This window comes from Mustela nivalis (assembly GCF_964662115.1).
Source record: "Mustela nivalis genome assembly, chromosome: 10".
NCBI classification, from domain to species: domain Eukaryota; kingdom Metazoa; phylum Chordata; class Mammalia; order Carnivora; family Mustelidae; genus Mustela; species Mustela nivalis.
Genome location: NC_139029.1, coordinates 31,980,356 through 32,006,158, shown reverse-complemented (window position 1 = coordinate 32,006,158; position 25,803 = coordinate 31,980,356). Strand labels below are relative to the sequence as shown.

The 25,803-nt window shown below is 44.8% G+C and overlaps 1 protein-coding gene across 2 annotated transcripts; it reads left to right on the top strand.

The window, feature by feature from the left end:
* The first annotated feature begins 1,300 nt into the window (after positions 1–1,300).
* LOC309842918 (L-amino-acid oxidase-like) lies at positions 1,301–8,814 on the top strand. 2 transcript variants are annotated; one of them, XM_082687902.1, is made up of 7 exons: positions 1,301–1,376; positions 3,462–3,676; positions 4,126–4,238; positions 5,328–5,529; positions 6,047–6,115; positions 6,332–6,468; positions 6,992–8,814. In XM_082687902.1, exons 2-7 carry the CDS (start codon positions 3,485–3,487, stop codon positions 7,815–7,817), a joined length of 1,539 nt encoding a protein of 512 aa, XP_082544028.1. In that variant the 5' UTR covers positions 1,301–1,376; positions 3,462–3,484; the 3' UTR covers positions 7,818–8,814. The 2 variants fall into 2 exon arrangements, with proteins under 2 accessions (XP_082544028.1, XP_082544027.1); XM_082687901.1 differs by lacking the exon at positions 1,301–1,376 and adding an exon at positions 1,759–1,829.
* The last annotated feature ends 16,989 nt before the right edge of the window (positions 8,815–25,803 follow it).

Here is a 25,803-nt window from a genome sequence, read left to right as displayed (position 1 = left end):
AGAAAGCAGAATAGTAGTTGCCTAGGTCTGGGAGGACAAGGAAAATAGGCAGTGATGGTTAACAGGTAACATCGTTCTTTTTGGAATCTTGAAAATGTTTTAAAATTGATCATGGTGGGGAGCCTGCTTCTCCCTCTCCCTGCTATTCTGCCTACTTGGGCGCTCTCTCTCTCTCTCTAATAAATAAATAAATAAAATCTTGAAAAAAGATTGATCACAGTGATAGCAGCACAACTCTGTAAAGACACTAAAAACGATTGAATTACTCACTTTCAATGGAAGAAATATAAGGTATTATATCTCAATAAAGTTATTATAAAAAATAAACAGAAGCAGAGAGAGTCCTTGACCTGTGCCTAAAACCCAGCTTTCATACTGTAACCTCCATGTGTTATTTTCTTTGGTTCTTCCAGCCACCTTGTGGTAAAGGAATAACCTCCATTTGAAAGATATTATGAGGGCACCTGGGTGGCTCAGTGTGTTAAGGCCTCTGCCTTCAGCTCAGGTCATGATCTCAGGTTCCTGGGATCAAGCCCCACATCGGGCTCTGTGCTCAGCAGGGAGCCTGCTTCCCTTCCTCTCTCTCTGCCTGCCTCTCTGCCTAATTGTGATCTCTGTGTGTCAAATGAATAAATAAAATCTTCAAAAAAAACGGAAGATATTATGATTGTGTGTGATCTGGTATCAAATCAGACCCAACCTCCACAAAAGAAAAAGGAAGCCAGTTTAAATGCCTATAGAGTGTAAGGTGCTACACCAGGCTCTTCGCAAACATTATCTTGTTTAATCCTGAGGCATCCTAAAAAGAAAATGTTATAGCATAATTTTACAGATAAAGAAACCCAGGCTCAGACAGATATAAGCCTTATGCCGTAAGACACACAGCATTGATATACTAAAACAGGATTTGAAACCAGCTCTGTTGGACGTCATTGCTTCTGTCCTTTCCCCTATGCCACCCGTGGCTCCCAGGATCTGAATCCTGTATCCCTGATACTGAGTGCTCCTACCTGCCCTCCTCCCCAGCCCCATGCTGCTAGATTGGTGCGTGTTTCCTGTCCACTTCTCTCACCAGCCAGACTGTCTCCACTCGCACTGTATACAGAAAGAACAAAGAGCTAGTCTTGGTGCCACAGCCAGCTGGCCTGACTCCCCAGGAGAAGGAATTCCAGTGCCAGAGAAGTTTGCCTGTGTCTATGGAAACCCCAGAAAATCTAGAGGAAGAGGGGAAAAAACGAAACACTCCTCAGCCAGAGATGTCTGCCCAGCCTGCTGGGGGAGACCCTGAGAAGGGCAGGAAGGGCATCGTCCTCCCTGGGAGCTCCTGGCCAGAATCCCGACCTTGGACAGATGTACAGTGGAACAGAAGGCTCACGGTGAGAAAATAGTAGGACCAGACATTTCTCTGGTAGGAGCAGTCAGGTGCTCTGACCTGGGCGAGGATCCCAGACACTGGCCTTCCAAAGAAGCCCAGACACATTAGCCTCAATCCCCACTCATTTCCTGGAAGATTGTTCCAGCAGGTTTGGGATGGCCCAAGGCTCCCACAACCCCACCTCCCCACTGGTACCCAGGGGCTGGGGACTGATCTGGGAGAAGGGGTTTTCCCTCCGAAGGAAGATAGTCCAGGAGGAAGATGAGGCCAGGTATGGGACTGAGTCATCCTGGTCTTTTCACCATGAGGGCAGGGCTTCTCTGCTTGGCCCAGCCCTGGGGGCAGGCTGGTGGGACGTGGCCAGCCACTCCTGGAGTGGAGCTAGCTCTTCATAAGGAGAGGGAGAGCTGCCCCAGACTCAGTAGGAGCTGCACGGCCATGACCAAGATGAGGGGTAAGTGTGGTGCCCCCTCAAAGTCTGAGAGTGAGGCACCTGAGGGTTGAATGTTGGATGCTGAAACAAGGCAAGGAACTAGATGGAGGGAGGGAGTGGAGATGGGCCAGAGCAGGAGTCTGGGCATGGAGCCATATGGACTGAGACAGGACAGGGCTAGATCAGGGGTTGCACATAGGTCCAGGTGTTGAAAGTGAGTCAAGAGAATGGGTACAGGTCTGGATGATGAGTCTGGGGGTTGGGCCCATTCAAGGAGAAGGAGAATGGGGCCTGAGACAGGAATGGTGGTAGCACAGGGAGATGGGAGAGTTCGTCAGGTTAGAATAGATTTGGGAGGTTGAGGTAAGCCTGGAAGGTGGGGAGAGTGGGTGAGGGTTGGGGAATCTCTGCCATGGTGTGTGGTCACCCTCTCTTCTTTTCCGAGGAGTCACCCCAGCAGAAGGCTCTCCTGGGATTTGGAGCCCGCTGGGTCTCCTGCCCCTCTTCCAGGGGAGACCCCTGAAGATCTCTTTCCTTCTGTGTGCCTCCTGTGTCCAGCATGGACAAAGGCTGGACTAAGGGTGTTCTCCCCCACCCAAAAATCCTAGGGCTAGTGCAAGGGGGTACAGTGCATCACAACTCCTGGCTGTTCCCCTTCAGAGCAAGTGACACTCAGGAAACCACGCAGGCTCTTGTTGCAGACTCCCAGGTGAATTCTCTGTGCACCAGAGTGGTTAATTGTGGAGACAAAAACCACGTCACTCTGGACTTGTTGCACGTTACATATTAACTATGGTTTCCTGTCTTGACTGCACAGTAGGAAAGCTGGAGTGATTTGAAAAAATACCGTGAGGCTGGAGAAGAGCAGTGGGCCTGCCAAGATCCCATGGGGCACTGGTGATGCCACTGAGAAACTGGCCACAATTCCCCCCAAAGAGAAGCTTGCCTCACATACTCCAGCTTCCACACACCCACCCTCTCACAAACGCACACATTCTCAAAGAACACAGACACCCTCTGGCTCTGCCACCCAGCCTCACACTCAAACACACTCACAGAATCACACACAAGAACACCAGCAACCACATTCCCTCTCAAACTCCAGCAAATGCACACATGTCACTCAGACTCTTCAGACCCAGTCCACACACACCCACCTCACTGTCCCATACAGATTCATCCACACATCTGCTCAGGGGCCCGCACCACTCCACAGACACGCTTTCTTCCACGAAATCACAGATGATGCACAGTCTTAGAGGGCAACAATCACAAATTCACAATTATTGCAACTTACATCACAGACAGGCTCACACACACACTCACCAGCAGAAGCGGGCATATTCACAATCAGAGATGACCCTGTACACACTCATGAGTTCCCAATCACATGCACATACATGAACACAGCATTCACGTCTACTGTCATACAGCTAACACCAGCACGGCTCACCCATACATCCGTACCCCACACAACACAATTGCCACCACATAGACACAACCAGAAATAGACATGTTTACAACCACACATTTGACAGATACTGCCTGACCTCACCACCCCCCTCATTCACACCGCCAAACTCATCCTGGGTAGGGCAGGACACAGAGCCTGAGTCCCAGAAAGGCAGCCCTCAATTCCCTTCTCTACCACAGGAATCCTGATCCTGGGGCTCCTGATGGCTACTTCCAGCTGCCTTGGCTTCTTGGAGGACCTGTTCACGTGCTTTCAGGACCCCGAATATGAGTCCATCCTCGTCACAGCGCAGAAGGGGCTCCACGCCTCCCCGCTGCCCAAGCGCGTGGTAGTAGTGGGAGCTGGCATGTCAGGCCTAGTGGCGGCCAAGGCCCTACAGGATGCTGGCCACCAGGTGAGCAGATCTTGGAGGGCTTCAATCCTTTGCCTCCGGTTTGCTTTCTTGGGTGGGGAAAAAAAAAAAAAAAGAAAAGAAAAGAAAATACAGCCAATTCTTAGATGGCTGCTCCTAACTGGCTGGGTCTCTTAGCCCTTAGTTACGTTCCTCACAACGCCCGAGACTTGACCCTAACTTCACTTATGTTCTCATGGGAACAAAAGTGGAGAAGAGTTACACTAACAAGAAAAGTTTAAGAGGCACTCAGTCCCCCACCCCCACAGAGCATTCTGCCCCACTTACATTACTCAGGACCTTGCCAGCCTCTTTCTGGTTATCCTGCACATTCAGGGAACCCACTGCTGGGAATTCCGGACTAGAGCCTATGGCGAGGAGGAGATGGGTGTGCAAGGTGGGGGAAGGGAAAGCATGATGCTGGGGAAAACCGCATGTTCTTTGGACCCCAGGTAACCATCCTGGAAACCAGCAACCGCATCGGGGGTCGAGTTAGCACAATCAGGAACAAGGAGGAGGGCTGGTACCATGAACTGGGGCCCATGCGAATCCCAGAGTCCCACAGGTAAGTCCCAGGGAAGGAATGGGCAAAAGGTAAGAAAGAGGAATTAGGTGGTGGAAAGGGGGGAGGTGATGGAGGGGAGGGGAGGGACCCTGGGCCACCATGTCAGAGCTTCTCAGATCCGCTGTCTCCTGTGGTTCAATCATACAAGTTGGGACAAACACCGGTCTCCCATTTGACAGGGAAGACTGAGTCTCAGAGCCCAGAAAGTGGTAAGTCCCAAACTAATAATAATAGTTACCATTAATTCATCAAATTGGGTACTTCAAATATGGACAGCTTCTTACATTGGCAATTATACCCCATTAACCTACAAACTAATAATAATTAATAATCCCATCAGCTGCATTTTTCGAGCACCTCTATGTGCCAAGTGCCCTGCTGAATGCCACAGGTGCATTATTTCATCTGATCCTCTTATCTTCCCCAGTTACAAATCAAGAAACTAGGCTCAGAGGTATTAAATGACTCACCCAAGGTTCTCCTAGGAGAAAGTGACAGAGCTCCTCTTCAAAATCAAGGAGGCAACTGGCCCAAAAACATATGCTCGACCCCTACGCTCTAACTGGCTCCTGGAACAGAATCCAGCCCCTGGTTCTGAAGTTTCTAAGACAAAATAGGTCCTTTGCCTAGTGTCCCATGTACCTAACTACATGGGACAGGACTACTTTTTTGCCTTAAGTGTAAACTGAACCCAAGACTTGCCTCCAAATGCCACCAAAAACAAAAACAGAAGGAATTAACCCAAACTAGATTTGGCCTCAACTTCCTTAAAAATGGAAGATGGGATTTCAAATACTGTCTGAGACCAAAGGCCTTGGTCTCTACTTAAAATCCTGCACTTGGGGATTTCCTACAGGGCATTCCTTGGGGAATAGGTAAACTCTGTCCTTGCAATTTTCCTTGGGGCAAAAACAGAAGGAAGAGAATGAATACCACAACAGGAGGAAGCAGGGTTAGAGTTGAGGAAACAGACTGAGCTCCCTTGGCACATGAAGGAACTGGTTTCCCTGGAAATGGCTTCTATAGTGAGGACAGCAGGAATGAAGTGTCACTGGTAGAGGTACCATGTCATCCCTGTTTCTGCTTCAGGCTGATTCACACCTACATCAAGAAGCTTGGCCTGAAGCTGAACAAGTTCATACAGTATGATGGCAACACCTGGTACCTCATCAATGGACGGCGCCATCGTAGCAAGGAGGTCCAGGACCATCCAGAGATCCTGGGCTATTCCTTGAGCCCAACAGAGGAGGGCAAAAGCCCTACAAAGCTCTTCCACCAGTCCATTGCCAAGGTACCTTCTGCCTCACTCCTACTAGGGTTGGGAAAGAACAAATTCTGGCCCAAGATCACCTGGCAAGTTAGTGGACAGACCCAGTGACCTGGTCCCATCTATCACTCTTGTGATGGGTTTCTCCTCTAATGTCCCCTAAGAATGCTGCCACTCTGTCCTAGTGCCCCATGCCGTCTTTTCCCCATCCCTCTTGGTCCAATGGCTCACTGCTTGATGGTGACAATATAAGGAAAGGGAATCACCAGGTAACCCAATCCTTGGTAATGAATCAATCTTCTTGAATTACAGTGAATGTCTCCCCCTTAAATTTTAGTCTCCAAACATCCTTCAATGAAGGGGAGACTTGGTAGGAAAAAAGAACATTTAGGAGATCTTGGAAGCATCCTTTCCCTGGTCTTTCCATCCCCCACATCTCTGTGTCCCCCCCACTTTAAAAGGACATCCAGAGAATGCCAGAGTCCTACCACTGGTTCTATGGCTTCAATCTGAGCTGCTTCCCCTTTCTCTCCTTTCACAGGTCAAAGAAAATTTTGAAAATTTCAACTGCAGTGAACTGCTGTCCTTTTATGATTCTTACTCCACCAAGGTACATGATGCACATAAATCCCAAGAGAGGGGTGGAGGGGGTCTGTGCCCAGCCTAGCCCCTTGGGGCTGTCTCCTGATGACCAGAACCTTTTCGTTCCACCACCAAAGACTTCACCTTCCTGGAGTCCAGTGCTGCCCCTCACCTGCCCTAGACCCCTGCTGAAGCCCCTTCCTACATGCTGGGCCCCCCATCTGAACCTTCCACCTCCCCACAGGCTTACTTGGTGAAGGAAGGAGAACTGAGCGAAGGAGCAGTAAAGATGATCGGAACTGTGATGAATGAGGATTCTGGATACTATAAGTCCCTCCTAGAGTCCCTGCGGAGTAGCGTCATCTTCTCCCAAAGTAACAAGTAAGGCCAACTGGGACCAGGGCTGGAATCTGCCCTTCCTCTAACCCTCAGAGCAAAGAAATAGAACTACGGTTCCTGAATAGACACTATGTGCCAGTCACAATGACACTTTCCAAAAACTGTCCCATTGAATCACCTGGAAGATTGGTACTATTATTCAGACCCATTTTACTGGCGAGGATGCTGAGGCTCAGAGGAGTTCTATAATTTACTCAAGTTCACATAATGGGTGAAAGCTGGAGCCAGAATCCACACCCAGGTCTGTGGGGCTCCTCCTGGGATCCAGGACTGCATGGTAGCTGAATCCATGGGCTATGGGTCTAGGCTATGCATGCCATTCTGGGAAAGTCCCTTTCCATCAGGTATCAGTTTCCCAAAGTATAAAATTAAACAATGATCCCTCTCTCCCAGAGACTAGTTAAGGAGACATATATGAAGTATCCAACATGGCTTCAGGAAGCTAGTTTCCTTCTAGGCCCAGGGCCCCTACACTCACCATCTGCCCCCCCCCTCACCCCTGCAGCTTTTCTGAGATCACCGGTGGCTTCGACCAGCTCCCCAAAGCCCTCGGTGCTACCCTGAAGACTGGAACCATCCGCCTGGGCTCCAGCGTGGAGACGGTAGTGAGGGATGGGTCCAAGGTCCGAGTTTCCTACCGGGTGGGCAAGCCTGGTTCAGCACTGAACCACCTCACTGCGGACTTTGTCATCCTTACGGCCTCAGCCAAGGCCACACGCCTCATCACCTTTAAGCCACCGCTCTCCCAAGATAAGAGGGAAGCACTTCGCTTGGTGCATTACACCAGTGCCACCAAGGTGATCCTGACCTGTGAGGAGCCCTTCTGGGAGAGGGATGGCATCCGAGGTGGGTACTCTGTCACCGACCGGCCCTCGCGCTACATCTACTATCCCAGCCACAGCTTCCCCAATGGCAAGAGCATCCTGCTGGCCTCCTACACCGTAGATGACGACTCCCTCTTCTTCACCTCCCTAACACATGAGCAGATAGTGGATGTGGTCCTGGAGGACCTGGCAGCTGTGCACCAGATACCCAAGGATGAGCTGCGGCGTATATGCCCCTCTTCTGCGGCCAAACGCTGGTCTCTGGACCCCCTCACCTTGGGCGCCTTTGCTGAGTTCACACCCTACCAATTCATTGACTATTCACAGGAGCTCTTCAAGCCCGAGGGCCGCATCCACTTTGCAGGCGAGCACACCTGCACGCCTCATGGCTGGATAGACACTGCCATCAAGTCCGGCCTTCGGGCAGCCAGGAATATCCAGGCCGCTGTGGATAAGGAGGCCATGGGAGAGCAGAAGACCTTCCCTAACACCCAGAACCAGGTCTAACCCAGAAAGAAATCCCCGAGGGAACCTGGCAGGAAAAGTGCTGGGGGGTAGGAGCTGGAGGCAGAGACCCAGGAGAGAGGTCACCATTCATCCCCCTAATCCACAAGCAAGAATCCCAAAATGCCAAAGAATCATCTGGCAAGTCCACAAAGAATCACCCCCTTTCCTGTTTCTCTCCCATGCCCGGCCTTGAGGAGGGAAGCAACGGAGTCAGCGTATATGGAGCGTAAGGAACAAATCAAGGATGGTAAACGCTAGCATCAGCTGTTAGCTTGGATTACAAGCAAAAGAGAAACGCTCCAATAAACCCAAATTTCTGTCATATACAACTAGAAGCTTCTAAAGGAACAAACCCCAAACCGCAGCAATGTTAAACCCATAGTGCACGTAAACCTCATTATTGGGTGCCTGAGCTGGGGGCCTCACATCTTGGCCCAACATGGAGTCTAGATGGATGGGAGAGTTAAAGGCTCTTGTCTGTTCTTTTTGAGTTTGCAAGAGCAGGATCTTGGCTTCCCAGAGACACCTCCTGGCCCTCCTGGAGACTTTTCTTCTCCACTCTTACCTCCCCATCACCAACCAGACACCCCTCCCCACCTCTGCCTGTCCAGCCTACACATCTCCCTGGGAGGAGGCAAAATTCATTCTCCATACTCCCCTCTGCTCTTCTTTAACAGAAGAGTCCTGTCCTTCCAGACCCAGCTAACTTATTCCCCTTCCCCAAATCCTCTCTTAACAGCCACACCCAAACCCCAGGGATCTTTCCCTCTCTTAAACCTCCACCCTTCCTCCTTAGAGTCCTAAATGTTTGGACTGTGGGTCTTCTTATGTTGTTACACAATTACTTTCTGAAAGGGCATATTATCTGCCCATCTACCCTGAGAGCCCCAAGTGCTGGGGTCATATCACGTATGCTTTGGTTAATTTTCCCCCCAAAACACTACGTATATGCTCTTTCCCTCACCCTCTCAATAAATATTCATTTTGCATCTACCATCTATCGGGCAATGTGCTGAATGCCAGATACAAAGAATAAGCAAAGTTATGCCGTTGAATCCAACCTCCAACCCTACCTGGGACCCCATACCTCCAATGATCAGCTCCCAAACACAGCTCATTTTTTATCCCAATTTCTTGGGTATCTGGGCCCAATCATGCAAAAGGAAGAACTAAGTAGAAGGGTACTCCCTTTCCTTGGAGAATTAGGGTGGCCCTGGAAGACTCTGAAGACCAGCTTGATGCAGGTAATGTTATGTCTTGAGACTGGTGCATTGCGTAGAAGGAAGGGAATAAAGAAACAAGACTCACATTTTCTTAATTTTCTTACTGCATTGTTAAAATCCCAGCTGGCTTTATTCCGGCTTTTTACTCTAGATTTACGCCTAGATTAGTCAGGGCCTTTTCGGTTACAGGTGCTAGAAACCAAACTCAGAAATGAAATGTTTTAGCTCACCTATCTGGAAAGTCCAGGGTAAAACTCACTTCATCCAGCCCGACTGAGTTTAGGAGTTAATTCATTGTCATTAAGGTTCTCTCTCTTTCCGCTTCTTGACCCTTAGCTAACTTAGTTTCCGTATTGAGTTAAATAATGTTCCCCCCAAAATTCATTTCCACCCCCCCAAACCTGTGAATGTGATCTTATTTGGAAATGGGGTCTTAGCAGATTTAATCAAGTTAAGATGAGGTCTGTACTGTAGTAGGGTGGACCCTAATCCAATAACGGTATCCTGAGAAGAGGGAAGTTTGGACAGAGACACACACAGAAGGAAGACTGCTATGTGAGGATGGAGGCAGGTGGAAGTGATGCGTCTACAAGACAAGGAATGCAAACAATTGCCAGCTACCTCCAAATGCCAGTAGAGAGGCATGGAAGAGATTCTTCCTCAGAACTACTAGAAGGAACTGACCCGGGTGACACCTTGATTTTGAACTTCTTTGAGTACTGTGAGAAAATAAATTTTTGCTGTTTTAAGCCATCAGATTGTGTAGTAATTTGTTATGGCAGCCCTAGCAAACTAATACAGCCTCCTTCCTTGTTCTGGCAACAAAATGTTCTGAATCCATTTGGAGGTCAGAAGCAACTCCAAGGTTGGATCTTCATAGGTGGTCATCCAAGGGGAAAGAAAGGGCTCTTCTCTCCCAATGCATTTTTTTAATTTATTTATTTTCAGTGTAACACAATTCATTGTTTATGCACCACACCCAGTGCTCCATGCAATATGTGCCCTCTGTAATACCCATCACTGGCTCCCCCAACCTCCCACCCCCCGCCCCTTCAAAACCCTCAGATTGTTTTTCAGAGTCCATAGTCCCTCATGGTTCATCTCCGCTTCCAATTACCCTCAACTCCCTTCTCCTCTCCATCTCCCCATGTCCTCCATGTTATTTGTTATGCTCCACAAATAAGTGAAACCATATGATAATTGACTCTCTCTGCTTGACTTATTTCACTCTCATAATCTCTTCCAGTCCCATCCATGTTGATACAAAACTTGGGTATGCATCCTTTCCGATGGAGGCATAATACTCTATAGTATATATGGACCACATCTTCCTTACCCATTTGTCTGTTGAAGGGCGTCTTGGTTCTTTCCACAGTTTGGCGACTGTGGCCATTGCTGCTATAAACGTTGGGGTACAGATGGCCCTTCTTTTCACTACATCTGTATCTTTGGGGTAAATACCCAGCAGTGCAATTTCAGGGTCATAGGGAAGCTCTATTTTTAATTTCTTAAGGAGTCTCCACACTGTTTTCCAAAGTGGCTGTACTTAACTTGCATTCCCACCAACAGTGTAAGAGGGTTCCCCTTTCTCCACATCCTCTCCATCTCATGTTGTTTCCTGTCTTGCTAATTTTGGCCATTCTAACTGGTGTAAGGTGGTATCTCAATGTGGTTTTAATTTGAATTTCCCTGATGGCTAGTGATGATGAACATTTTTTCAAGTGTCTGATAGCCTTCCAATGCATTTTTTTAAAGTATTTTCACATTACCTGTCCACCAGCTGGATCAGGAGCCCACTCCTTGGCGTAGAAAGTTTGTCTTGTGACTGGCAGCCCCAGCCACCAGTGGAAGAGGAGAGAAAGGACCATCTCTTAAGAAGAGTATTCAGGGCAGATAAAAACAACAGATGTACACTACAAATGGCAACTCCTCCAGACCCCAGGGTTGGGCTAAAAGATGCTGCAGATAGCCACGCTAGATAAAGATCCAGACTACCTCCTTTGTTTCAGAGATCTCCATTGACTTTGGTAACTGACCATTTGGGCCATGTGTCTTTCATCTTCCTAAGCTTTAAATTCCTGCTTTTCTGTTTTAAATTCACCAAAAAAGAGTATGCCTATAAAACCTAGTTTCCCCACCCTCAACCTCAATAAAACAGAACTCCAGGCCCATGTATGCCCTCTATCTGCAACTTTCCTATGTGGACCCAGGTGTGCTGGGTAATTCCCAGGTCTTATAAGAAATAACTCTTTAGGGGCGCCTGGGTGGCTCAGTGGGTTAAAGCCTCTGCCTTCGGCTCAGGTCATGATCCCAGGGTCCTGGGATCGAGCCCCGCATCAGGCTCTCTGCTCAGTGGAGAGCCTGCTTCCTCCTCTCTCTCTGCCTGCCTCTCTGCCTACTTGTGATCTCTCTCTGTCAAATAAATAAATAAAAAATATTTAAAAAAAAAAAAAAAAAAGAAAGAACTCTTTATTTTTTCAACATTTCCTAGTGCTTGTTACTGAAAGGGGCCTTATAATCGTAAGGACCACAAGGGTCAATCCAGTCACAACACTGGTTTGGAAAGGGGAAATGTCTGCGGGAACCTCTCCAGGGCCAGGTGAGTGTCTCCTGGCATTTCTAGCCAACACTGACAGATTGAGACTGGCACAAAGCAGAGACACATGACTCCCAGGATTTGGATGGGAGCAGTAGGCAGAAAACGAAAATGTTCAGAAATACCAGAGGACTACCTTTGGGGACACATAGCTGCTACTCAGAGTTCTTGATGACAAACAATAGAAACCAAGTCTGAGTGACTTGAGTTGAAGAGGAACTTGACCTGTTGCTGTCAGAATGAGTTCTCAACTGTCCACTGCTTCTTTGTGTCATTTCCCTCAGACTCAAAGTACCAGATGGGAGCATCCAATTGGCTGAGTTGAGGGCGGTGCTTACTCCCCGCCTTGGGGTCAGGGAGAACAAGCAGCCAATACCACTCTGTCTTTTGTGGTGGGAGGGGAGGCACTGCCTTCCCTCAAACCTTACTGTGCTGGGTTCCCCAGGCATAGGGAATAAGTGATGACGCTGGCAACCATAAGACAGAAGTCAAGATAAGGCCCAAACTGATGATGGGGCACAGAACACCGCTACTACATTAGCCATTGCATACTCTAAGCCTCAACCAGTCAACAAGGACAGCACCCACCACATCACAGGTGAAGGGATTAGAGACTGTGCTTGAAAGTCACCTGGAAGGTCTGTGTACAGAGCACATGCAATAAGTCCTTGCACTTTAATGCTCTGAGAGAGGAGTTATTCCCAATTTAAAGATGAGGACACTGAGGTTTAGCAGGGCTGAGGGACTTGCTGAAGGTTTGACCGTGCCTGGCTCAGAGAGGATTTGCAGCCAGGGCTGCCTGACTCAGAAGTCTAGCTCCTTCCACAAAACAACGTTGCTGGTCTAGCAGAGAGAGGAATGACTGGCCTGAAGGAAATAGGGCAAAATCCAAACCAACAGACGCTGAAGAAAGCAAGGTGGCAGGAGCTCCATGAAGGCCTAGAAGAGTGTGGGTAGAATGGACCACCTCTCTGGGTGATACATTATTCCTAGAATGTGACACTCCCTTATTTTCTTTCCTACATGCTTTCTTGAAAAGGGAAAAACGGATGATGTTACAGCTCATAAAATCAACAGCCTCTCTACAGATCTCTGCTTCAAATTGCAGTAAGCTGCTTTTTTATCTCATGTATCAAAATCTGAGAACACTATAGAAGTGTGAGCACATTTAACAGTATATGTAACATAAACCTTAACAGAAGGTTTGAGCAGTTGAGAATGACTCAATAACTATTAAGAGGTGAAAGCACGCCCCATACCTCCCCAAAATGCACCAGCCACACAATCTATTTGGAGGTCTAACTTCTGATCATTCCAGGCTGAAGCTCACTTGGGAGCATGGAGCACCTTGAACAAAACCTTACTTGGGAGTCCCTGGGCATGACATCTTCTCTTTCTGCCCACAGACATCTTCTTAGAACCTATAAGGACATCAAGGATCAGGTTTCAGAACTCTGATGAAGAAGGAGGGCTGGAACTTGGAGCTGGGCCCCTTGGATGCCAAGAACCCACTAATCAGCCCCAGGAAAAAGGGTGAAGCAGGAGGGGCAGAGAAGGAAGAGGAATTGAACCCTGCCAGGAGCAACAACTCAGCCCCTCTACAACTTCCTTTTCCAAGCCATTTTGTATTCATCACTGAATGTTAGTCGTCCTTTGACAGACAAGGAATTCAAGCCCCAAGAGTGAGATGGACCCAGTATGCAAGTGGAAGAGTTCAGACCAGATGATAGTAAGAATAGCCTTCACTACTCAGTCTCCACTTGCAGGTACTGAGCTAGAACCATACATTCATTTTCTAACTGAACCCCCACTCAAAAACAAACAAAACAAAACCAAAAAACCCTCTATGAAGTAGACACCATTATCATCTCCATTTTACAAATGAAGGAATTAAGAGCTAGAAAAGTTATTTTTCTAGAAGTTCCTCAAATGACCAAACATAGTTTCCATACAACTCAAAATTCTATTCTGAGGGTAAGAAATGAAAATATGCAGGCACATAAAAACTTGTACTTGAATGTTTACAGCAGCATTATATTCATACTAGCCAAAAGTAGGATTGCCTGGGTGGTTCTGTCAGTTGGACATCTAACTCTTTATTTTGGCTCAGGTCATGATCTCAGGGCTGCAAGGTTGAGCGCCATGTCAGGCTCCAAGCCCAGCATGGAGCCTGCTTAGGATTCTCTTTCTCCTTCTGCCCCCACCTCCACTTGTGCTGGATGGATCTCTCTCTCTCTCTCTCTAATAAACATTTAAAATTTTTAAAAAATAAATAAATAGGGGTGCCTGGGTGGCTCAATGGGTTAAAGCCTCTGCCTTCATCTTGGGTCATGATCCCATGGTCCTGGGATTGAACCCTGCATCGGGCTCACTGCTTAGCAGGGAGCCTACTTCCTCCTCTCTCCCTCTGCCTGCCTGCCTGTCTACTTGTGATCCCTGTCTGTCAAATAAATAAAATCAAAATCTTAAAAACAAACAAATAAATAAATAAATAACCAAAAGATAGAAACCTCTCAAATGTCCATCAACTGTCAAATGGATAAATGTTTAGCAGTTATACAATGGAATATTATTCAGTCATACAAAAAGAATGAAATACTGACAACTAGAACATGAACCACTAAAGCATTATGCTAAGTGAACGAAGCCAGTAACAAAAGACCACATATTATGATTCCATGTATATGTAATGCCCAAAGAAGGAAATTTATGAGATGGAAAGCAAATCAGTGGTTGCTTGATTGGGAGGGAGGACGGGAAGGAATTAATAGCTTAAAAGGTATAGGTTTTCTTAAGGTAATTAAAATGAAAACTGACTATAGTGAGGTTGAATAGATGACTATACTAGAAACCATTGAATTATATACCTAAATGGGTGAATGTATGGTATGTGGATTGTATCTCCAAAAAAGACTGTTTAAAAAAAAGAAAATTTATTTTGTTCTAAATTGAATAAATAGACATTTCTCTTTGGTACCCTGTATGTCCACACAAACTTAAAGTTTTAGTCTGATAGGTAAATTAAATCAAAAGATTGCCCAGATCCCCTGTAATAAAACGTGAGCTAGTAAAAACCAGAGCCAGACTTAGTTCTGTCTTTGAAACCATTTAACTCAAAAGAATCAGAATGCTGCTTCTCCCTTGATCCTCTAGCTATCTGAAGGGTTTTTCTTCAGTACAAGGGGTATGGCCTTGACCATCTCTCCAAGACTGGAGAAGAAGGAAACAAGCTCTCTGGTGATACTGGAAGGAGGTACAAATTGACTTTAGAAAGTATGTTCATCTGTGTACCTGCAAAGATTGGAAAATTCCTTTCATTAGAAATGGTCCCCATTGGGGTGCCTGGGTGGCTCAGTGGGTTAAAGCCTCTGCCCTCGGCTCAGGTTATGATCCCAGGGTGCTGGGATCAAGCCCCATGTTGGACTCTCTGCTCTGCAGGGAGCCTGCTTCCTCCCCTCTCTCTGGTGCCTGCCTCTCTGCCTACTTGTGATTTCTCTCTCTCTGTAAAATAAATAAAATCTTTTTAAAAAAATTTTTTTAAATAAAAAAAAATAAATAAATGGTCCCTATCTTGATGCCCCATGGGTATGGAAGTGGAGAAGTGAGTCAGCCACTACCTCCAAGGCTGTTCTGCACTTAGCAAGCAGATGGGACTGAAGATTTTCAGGCTTAGCCAGTTCAATGGAAATGCTGGGTCCCTAACAGGAGGTGGCACCAGAGTAGGACTTCTAGACCAAACTTGACATCCTGAAATACCCAAAAGAGAAGGGTATTTCAACCGAAGAGCTCTGACCTAAAAGGTGATCACCACCAGCATGTCACACTCCACCCCAAGAGGAAGGCAGGGAGTGTTTATGGATTGAAACTGTCCTTAAAATATATGGAGCCCAACCCCTATTTTTAAAATAGGAAAACTGAAAAGCCCAGAGGAATTAAAAACATGATCAAGGGAAAGAGAATATAAAAAATTAGATGGTCTGGTGGGAGGAGTCAAGATGGCAGAGAAGTAGCAGGCTGAGACTACATCAGGTAGCAGGAGATCAGCTAGATAGCTTATTAATCCATTGCAAACACCTACAAATCTAAAAGGAGACTGAAGAGAAGAAGAGCAACAGTTCTAGAAACAGAAAATCTACCACTTTCTAAAAGGTAGGACCACGGAGAAGTGAATCCAAAGCGACGGGAAGATAGACCACAGGGGGAGGGGCCGGCTCCCGGCAAGCAGCAGAGCAATGGAGCACTAAATCAGGACTTTTAAAAGTCTGCTCCACTGAAGGACATCGCTCCAGAGCCTAAACCGCGGTGAAGCCCACACGGGGTCTGTGTGGCCCCAGGTCCTGCAGGGTCACAGAAGGATCAGGAGTGTCTGAGTGTCACAGAGCTCACAGGTATTAGAGCGGGGAAGCCCGCTACAGAGACAGAGCCAAGGAGTGAGCTCTCAACTTGGGGTTACCTTGAACTGGTCATAGGCTGGGTGAACTTGGCACACAGCCAGAGCAGCCAGAGGCCAGGGAGATGGGAGGGATTGAGCGCTTTTCTCTGAGGGAACACTCAGGAGCGGGGCCCCAAGCTCTCAGCTCCTCCAGGCGGGAAATTAGGAAACCTCCATTTTCATTCCCGCCCTCCGGAACTCTAAGGAAAGTGTTCAGGGAACAAAAGCTCTCCAAAGCGAACGCAAGCGGATTACTTAGCCTGGCCCCTGGTAAGGGCAGTACAATTCTTGGGGCAAAGACACTTGAGAATCACTATAACAGCCCCCTCCCCCAGAAGATCAACAAGAAATCCAGCCAAGACCAAGTCCACTTACCAAGGAGAACAGCAGAATTCCAGAGAAGGAGAAAGCAAAGCATGGAATTCATGGCTTTCTCCCCATGATTCTTTAGTCTTGCAGTTAATTTAATTTTTTTAATTGTTTTTTCTTCGTCTAAATTTTTTTTAACTTTTACCCTTTCCTCTTTTAACATTTTTAACTAGTTTATGTTAACAATACCCTTCATTAAAAAAAATAATAATAATCTTTTTTGAAACTTCATTATTATAGTCATATTTTATCCTTCATTGTATCTAATTTTATTTTTTGTATACACTAGGGTTTTTTCTTCTAAAAAATTTGGGGTACAACTTCTTCTAATAGTCAAAATATACCCTAAATCTAGCTCTGGGCTTGTTCTAGTCTCCAGCCTGAGCGAAATCTCTCCTCTTTCTTTTTCTTTATTCTCCCAACCAACTTACTTTATCAACTCCTTTTTTAGAAATAAAAAATTTTTTTTTTCATCTTTATAGGCATATTCCATCCCTTCATTGTATTTGCCCTTATATGAATTTTTCATTCTTTAAAATTTTGGGAGGTAGTTTCTTCTAAGAGACCAAAATACTCCCCATATTAAGTGGGTGACACTGTTGTAGTCATCAGTCTAATATATATATTTTTTCTTTTTTATATTTTTTTAATTTGTTTTCTTTTTTAAATTTTTTTTCTGAACTTCTTTTTATCCCCTTTCTTCCCCCCCCATCCCCGATTTGGGGTCTCTTCTGATTTGGTTAAAGCACATTTTCCTGGGGTCTTTGCCACCCTTTTAGTATTTTATTTGCTCCTTCATATATTCTTATCTGGACAAAATGACAAGGTGAAAAAACTCAACCACCAAAAAAAGAACAAGAGGCAGTACTGAAAGCTAGGAACCTAATCAATACGGACATTGGTAATATATCAGATCTAGAGTTCAGAATGACGATTCTCAAGGTTCTGGCCGGGCTCAAAAAAGGCATGGAAGATATTAGAGAAACCCTCTCTGGAAAGATAAAAGCCCTTTCTGGAGAAATAAAAGAACTAAAATCTAACCAAGTTGAAATCAAAAAAGCTATTAATGAGGTGCAATAAAAAATGGAGGCTCTTACTGCTAGGACAAATGAGGCAGAAGAAAGAATTAGTGATATAGAAGACCAAATGACAGAGAATAAAGAAGCTGAGCAAAAGAGAGACAAACAAATCCTGGACCACAAAGGGAGAATTCGAGAGATAAGTGACACCATAAGATGGAACAACATTAGAATAATGGGATTCCAGAAGAAGAAGAAAGAGAGAGGGGAGCAGAAGGTATATTGGAGAGAATTATTGTAGAGAATTTCCCTAATATGGCAAAGGGAACAAGCATCAGAATCTAGGAGGTGCAGGGAACCCCCCCTCAAAATCAATAAGAATAGGTCCATACCCCATCACCTAATAGTAAAATTTACAAGTCTTAGCGACAATGAGAAAATCCTGAAAGCAGCCCAGAAAAGAAGTCTGTAACATACAATGGTAAAAATATTAGATTGGCAGCAGACTTATCCACAGAGACCTGACAGGCCAGAAAGAACTGGCATGATATATTCAGAGCACTAAAAGAGAAAAACATGCAGCCAAGAATACTATACCCAGCTAGACTATCATTGAAAATAGAAGGAGAGATTAAAAAGCTTCCAGGACAAACAAAACAAAGAATTTGCAAACACCAAACCAGCTCTACAGGAAATATTGAAAGGGATCCTCTAAGCAAAGAGAGGCCCTAAAAGTAGTAGATCAGAAAGGAACAGAGACAATATACAGTAACAATCACTTACAGGAAATACAATGGCACTAAACTCATAACTCTCAATAGTTACCCTGAATGTTAATGGGCTAAATGCCCCAATCAAAAGACACAGGGTATCAGAATGGATTAAAAAAACAAAACCCATCAATATGCTGCCCACAAGAAACTCACTTTAGACCCGAAGACACCTCCAGATTTAAAGTGAGGGGGTGGAGAACAATTTACCATGCTAATGGACATCAGAAGAAGGCTGGGGTGGCAATCCTTATATCAGATCAATTAGACTTTAAGCTAAAGACTATAACAAGAGATGAGGAAGGACACTTTATATACTCAAAGGGTCTCTACAACAAGATCTAACAATTTTAAATATCTATGCTCCTAACAGGGGAGCAGCCAACTATATAAACCAATTAATAACAAAACCAAAGAAACACATTGACAATAATACAATTATTATATTACTATTATTATTATTATTACATTAATATAATAATACAATAATACAATTATTCCCCTCATGGAAATGGACAGATCATCCAAGCAAAAGATCAATAAGGAAATAAAGGTCCTAAATGACACACTGGACCAGAAGGACATCACAGATATATTCAGAACATTTCATCCCAAAGCAACAGAATACACATTCTTCTTTAGTGCACATGGAGTATTCTCCAGAATAGATCACATCCTGAGTCATAAATCAGGTCTCAACCGGTATCAAAAGATTGGGTTCATTCCCTCCATATTTTCAGATTGGGATCATTCCCTCCATATTTTCAGACCACAGTGCTCTGAAGCTAGAACTCAAACAAGAGGAAATTTGTAAAGAACCCAATACATGGAGACTAAACAGCATCCTTCTAAAGAATGAATGGGTCAACCAAGATATTAAAGAAGAATTGAAAAAATTCATGGAAACAAATGATAATGAAAACACAATGGTTCAAAATCTATGGGCCACAGCAAAGGCAGTCCTGAGAGGAAAATATATAGCAGTACAAGCCTTTCTCAAGAAACAAAAAGGTCTCAAATACACAACCTAACCCTCCACCTAAAGGAGCTAGCAAAAGAACAACAAAGAAAGCCTAAACCCAGCAGGAGAAGAGAAATCATAAAGAGCAGAAATCAATGAAATAGAATCCAAAAAAACAATAGAACAAATCAATGAAACTAGGAGCTGGTTCTCTGAAAGAATTAATAAGATTAATAAACTCCTGGCCAGACTTAACAAAAAGAAAAGAGAAAGAACCCAAATAAATAAAATCATGAATGAAAGAGGAGAGATCACAACCAACATCAAAGAAATACAAACTACAAGAACATATTATGAACAACTATGCCAACAAATTTGACAATCTGGAAGAAATGGATGCATTCCTAGAGACAAATAAACTACCACAACTGAACCAAGAACAAATAGAAAACCTGAACAGACTTATAACCAATAAGTATCGCCCTCGCCCCGCAAGGACGACAAGAACCCTGGTTCAGATGCATCTTCTCTCTCTTCTCTCTCTTTATTTCTGCAAGTCTACACACTTATATACGTTTACATGACCAATCAGCAAGCAGGGTATAGGAGGGAGCGAATCAGGCTGTGCACCTAAACGAACAACTTTGCTAGCAACCAATGCTGTTTACTTCCTCTTTGGGCATTCCGCTTAGTCTCACGAGGCAATCCTAACCTGGCAACTAGCCAGGCGCCATCTTTTAATGGCGGAGGCCGCCCTGGCCAGGGGCCTGCCTCCGACATCTCCCCCTTTTTTCTTTTATGGCAGGGATCGTGCCTGTCTTAGGTTGTCAGTGGTGAGGAATATCCTTACCCGTCATCAGATGGCAGATATCAATAATCTGCGTCCTGTTTTAGGTTGGTATATTTCCCCCACCAATCTTACCATCGTTGACTACCGATCCAGCATACTTAGCCACACTTGGGGGGATGTTCCGGCCTCGATGGCTAACAAGGCCTGCACCATGGCTTGCTGTTGCCTATGTTGCTGTCACCTCCAAATTTGCAGTTTCCTTACTAGTAGAATCAAGCCCACTATGAGGATTATTATCAGACCAATTACGCTAGCCCATTGTTTCTTAAAGGTTAACACATCTTGCAATGTTTTGATTATCTCTGGGAGGGTTGCAAGCTCACCTCTGGTGTTATTTATCCTTGTTATGCCTAGTAGCAGGTGCTGAGTATAGTTTTGGAATTCTGCGGACTAATTCCCCCGCAAGTATTGGGAGAGCTGTCGGAAGACATTCTGTAAGTCACTCATATTAGTATAGGCTATGGGAGTTACACAAATTGCTGGGAAGGGTGCTATACATCCCAGTCCCAATAGGGCCCCCCATATGTCCACTTGTTCTTGAACCAAATCCACTCTCTGGTTGACTATCAGGATTCCTGCTTGCAGATGTGTATTGATCTGAGTCTATGTTTGAAGGGCAGCCGCCATTCCTTCTGCAAGGGTGTTCACAGCTTCCGCAGTGGGTATAGTTGTAGCAAGCGAGACTGCTGCTGCCGTGGCAGCTGCTGTAGATATAGCCAATGCTGTCACAACAGCGGCTGTGATACCAAAATCTCTCTTCTTTCTGGATACCACCACCGGTAAATTGTCCTCTGTAATGGAAACTGGGATAGGAACATGGGTAGGGATACGCATAATCACAGCCAGCTTGAAGGCCGTGACATTCCAGCACTGGGAAAGATAGCAATTCTTAGTGCAATTCAATGTATCATTCAGCTCGCTAGCATTTGTTACAAGGAAAAGGAACGGGGGCCAGACGCATATGGGAGTGGGCTGATAAGTAATATTATTGGGACAAGACACATTAACTGTTGTCTCAAAGATACTAGAGTCATTTTGTTTATAAGAACAGTTGAGGAATTTGCCACCATTTAACATGGACACTGCTGAGATTTCAGTACATGCTCCTAGCAAGCTACAGACCTGCCATGCATCAAAGGGAGAGAAGGGAATATGAGAGAAGAGTTAGTCACTGGTAAAGGATATAGCCATGCTTTAACCACTGCTCACAGCTCTTTGGCTTGAGTCTGCCGCAGGAGGTGTAGCATCCCCAGAGTTATCATCAGCATCTTCAGCATCATGACTGGTGTTTGGAGGCAAGGCTGCACGCACCAGCTGCTCTGGGATCCAAATTGGAGCCTCCTTTTCCTGTGGAAAAACACATACAGACCATACTAACACTGGATCTGGTCCATTCCACTTTCCTGTGAGGATGTCCTTCCAAAGTACTAAAGGCTTAGGGGAAGCAGCAGCATCACTTGCATGTCTGTCTGCGGCTGATTTACCCGTTTTGTCCAACGTTAAAAAATTCAAAATAAAGAGAATGGTATTGAGCTTATCTTTAGGGGACCTGAAGGTGTCCCCTATTCCCCCTTTTTGTTTATAAAGCGCATTTTTTATTGTAAGATGCGCGCGCTCCACAACACCCTGTCCTTGTGGGCTATAGGGTATTCCATGTATCAAGTGAATGTCAAGTTGTTGTAGGAAGGCTTTAAAGGGTTGTGAGGTATAGCCTGGACCATTATCTCTCTCTCTTTTTTTTTTTTTTTAATCTTTTTTTTTTTAATTTTTTTAAATTTATTTATTTGACAGAGAGAAATCACAGGTAGATGGAGAGGAAGGCAGAGAGAGAGAGAGAGAGGGAAGCAGGCTCCCTGTCGAGCAGAGAGCCCGATGCGGGACTCGATCCCAGGACCCTGAGATCCTGACCTGAGCCGAAGGCAGAGGCTTAACCCACTGAGCCACCCAGGCGCCCCCCATTATCTGTCTTTAATTGGCATGGCTTTCCCCATGCCGTGAAAGCCTGCAGGCAATGGGCAATAACATCTCTGGATTTTTCCCCCGTATGCACTGAGGCGAAAATTTTTCCAGAGCAGGTATCTACAGAGACATGAACATATCTTAACTTTCCAAATTCTGAAACATATGTGACATCCATATGCCATATATGATTAGGTAACAAACCCTTAGGATTAACCCCCAAGGACAGTGCAGGTAGTAAAATCACGCAATTTCTGCAGGAGACTACTATGTCCCCTGCCTGTGCTTTTGTTATGTTAAATTTGAGGCGAAGAGTTAAAGCATTCTGTTTCTTCAAATCCTCCCCTAAGTGGTCCCATTGAGGTATGTTTAGCAAGCCTTCATCTAGGAACCATGGAGCCGCCTTTTCCACTGTATTCAAAAAGGCCCGAGCAGTTTTTGCTTTTACATGGATGTTAAAGACTTGGGCTAAATTCCTCGCGGCTAAATTCCAGCTCTAAGGCCGCCCCGCTTCTTATTGCGGACTTGTACAAGTTTCCCACCACCTTCGTCGTGGTTTTACCCTGCTTACCTGCGGACTTCTCCCTTGCAAGGTTTTTCTATTTTTACTCCCCGCTTTACCACGGAATTCCCACTTTTGAACGTGGCTAATGTCCCCGCTTACCTGCGGACCTTTACTCCCCGCTTTCCTGCGGATTACCTTGCAAGATTCCTTTATTTAGTTCCCGGGTGCCAGCGCCATTTATCGCCCTCGCCCCGCAAGAACGACAAGAACCCTGGTTCGGATGCATCTTCTCTCTCTTCTCTCTCTTTATTTCCGCAGGTCTACACACTTATATACATTTACATGACCAATCAGCAAGCAGGGTATAGGAGGGAGCGAATCAAGCTGTGCACCTAAACGAACAACTTCGCTAACAACCAATGCTGTTTACTTCCTCTTTGGGCATTCTGCTTAGTCTCACGAGGCAATCCTAACCTGGCAACTAGCCAGGCGCCATCTTTTAATGGCAGAGGTTGCCCTGGCCAGGGGCCTGCCTCCGACAAATAAGGAGATTGAAACAGTGATTAAAAATCTCCAAACAAACAAAAGCCCAGGGCCAGATGGCTTCCCAGGGGAATTCTACCAAACATTTAAAGAAGAATTAATACCTATTCTCCTGAAACTGTTACAAAAAATAGAAATGGAAGGAAAGGGCGCCTGGGTGGCTCAGTGGGTTAAGCCGCTGCCTTCGGCTCAGGTCATGATCTCAGGGTCCTGGGATCGAGTCTGCATTGGGCTCTCTGCTCAGCAGGGAGCCTGCTTCCCTCTATCTCTCTGCCTGCCTCTCCGTCTACTTGTGATCTCTCTGTCAGATAAATAAATAAAATCTTAAAAAAAAAAAAAAGAAAGAAATGGAAGGAAAACTTCCAAACTCATTTTATGAGGCCAGCATCACCTTGATCCAAAAACCAGATAAGGATCCCATCAAAAAAGAGAATTACAGACCAATATCCTTGATAAACACAGATGTGAAAATTCTCACCAAAATACTAGCCAATAGGATCCAACAGTACATTAAAAGGATTATTCACCACAACCAAGTCGGATTTATTCCAGGGATGCAAGGTTGGTTCAACATCCTCAAGTCAATCAATGTGATACAATACATTAATAAAAGAAAGAACAAGAACCATATGATACTCTCAGTAGATGCTGAAAAAGCATTTTACAAAGTACAAAGCATTTTACAAAAAAGCATTTTACAAAGCATTTGATCAAAACTCTTCAAAGTGTAGGGATAGAGGGCACATACCTCAATATTATCAAAGCCATCTATGAAAAACCCACCGCAAATACCATTCTCAATGGAGAAAAACTGAAAGCTTTTCCGCTAAGGTCAGGAACACGGCAGGGATGTCCATTATCACCACTGCTATTCAACATAGTACTAGAAGTCCTAGCCTCAGCAATCAGACAACAAAAAGAAATTAAAGGCATCCAAATAAGCAAAGAAGAAGTCAAACTATCACTCTTTGCAGATGATTTGATACTATATGTGGAAAACCCAAAAGGCTCCACTCCAAAACTGCTAGAACTTGTACAGGAATTCAGTGAAGTGTCAGGATATAAAATAAATGCACAGAAATCAGTTGCATTTCTCTACACCAACAATAAGACAGAAGAAAGAGAAATTAAGGAGTCAATCCAATTTACAATTCCACCCAAAACCATAAGATACCTAGGAATAAACCTAACCAAAGAGGCAAAGGATCTATACTCAGAAAACTATAAAGTACTCGTGAAGGAAATTGAGGAAGACACAAGGAAATGGAAAAATGTTCCATGCTCCTGGATTGGAAGAATAAATATTGTGAAAATGTCTATGCTACCTAAAGCAATCTACACATTTAATGCAATCCCTATCAAAATCCCATCCATTTTTTTCAAAGAAATGGAACAAATAATCCTAAAATTTATATGGAACCAGAAAAGACCTCGAATAGCCAAAGAAATATTGAAAAAGAAAGCCAAAGTTGGTGGTATCACAATTCCAGACTTCAAGCCTTATTACAAAGCTGTAATCATCAAGACAGTATGGTACTGGCACAAAAACAGACACATAGATCAATGGAACAAAATAGAGAGCCCAGAAATAGATCCTCAACCCTATGGTCAACTAATCTTTGACAAAGCAGGAAAGAATGTCCAATGGAAAAAAGACAATTTCTTCAACAAATGGTGTTGGAAAAATTGGACAGCCTCATGCAGAAAAATGAAATTGGACCATTTCCTTACACCACACACAAAAATAGACTCAAAATGGATGAAGGACCTCAATGTGAGAAAGGAATCCATTAAAATCCTTGAGGAGAACACAGTCAGCAACCTCTTCCACCTCAGCCATAGCAACTTCTTCCTGGGAACATCGCCAAAGGCAAGGGAAGCAAGGGCAAAAATGAACTATTGGGATTTCATCAAGATCAAAAGCTTGTGCACAGCAAAGGAAAGAGTTAACAAAACCAAAAGACAACTGACAAAATGGGAGAAGATATTTGCAAACAACATATCAGATAAAGGGCTAGTATCCAAAATCTATAAAGAGCTTAGCAAACTCAATACCCAAAGAACAAATAATCCAATCAAGAAATGGGCAGAGGACATGAACAGACATTTCTGCAAAGAAGACATCCAGACGGCCAACAGACACATGAAAAAGTGCTTCACATCACTCAGCATCAGAGAAATACAAATCAAAACTACAATGAGATACCACCTCACACCAGTCAGAATGGCTAAAATTAACAAGTCAGGAAATGACAGATGCTGGTGAGAATGCGGAGAAAGGGGAACCCTCCTACACTGTTGGTGGGAATGCAAGCTGGGAATGCACTCTGGAAAACAGCATGGAGGTTCCTCAAAATGTTGAAAATAGAGCTACCCTATGACCCAGCAATTGCACTACTGGGTATTTACCCTAAAGATACAAACGTAGTGATCCGAAGGGGCACGTGCACCCAAATGTTTATAGCACCAATGTCCACAATAGCCAAACTATGGAAGGAACCTAGATGTCCATCAACAGATGAATGGATAAAGAAGATGTGGTGTATATATATACAAAGGAATACTATGCAACCATCAAAAGAAATGAAATCTTGCCATTTGCCATGACGTGGATGGAACTAGAGGGTATTATGCTTAGTGAAATAAGTTAATCGGAGAAAAACAACTATCATATGATCTCCCTGATATGAGAAAGTGGAGATGCAACGTGGTGGGGGGGTAGGAAAAGAATAAATGAAACAAGATGGGATTGGGAGGGA

Bases quoted from the DNA above. Each gene is read 5' to 3' on its own strand.
- LOC309842918 (XM_082687901.1), top strand. The intron at 6,116-6,331 runs GTACATGATGCA...ACCTCCCCACAG, and splicing joins ATGATTCTTACTCCACCAAG to GCTTACTTGGTGAAGGAAGG. The intron at 6,469-6,991 runs GTAAGGCCAACT...TCACCCCTGCAG, and splicing joins ATCTTCTCCCAAAGTAACAA to CTTTTCTGAGATCACCGGTG.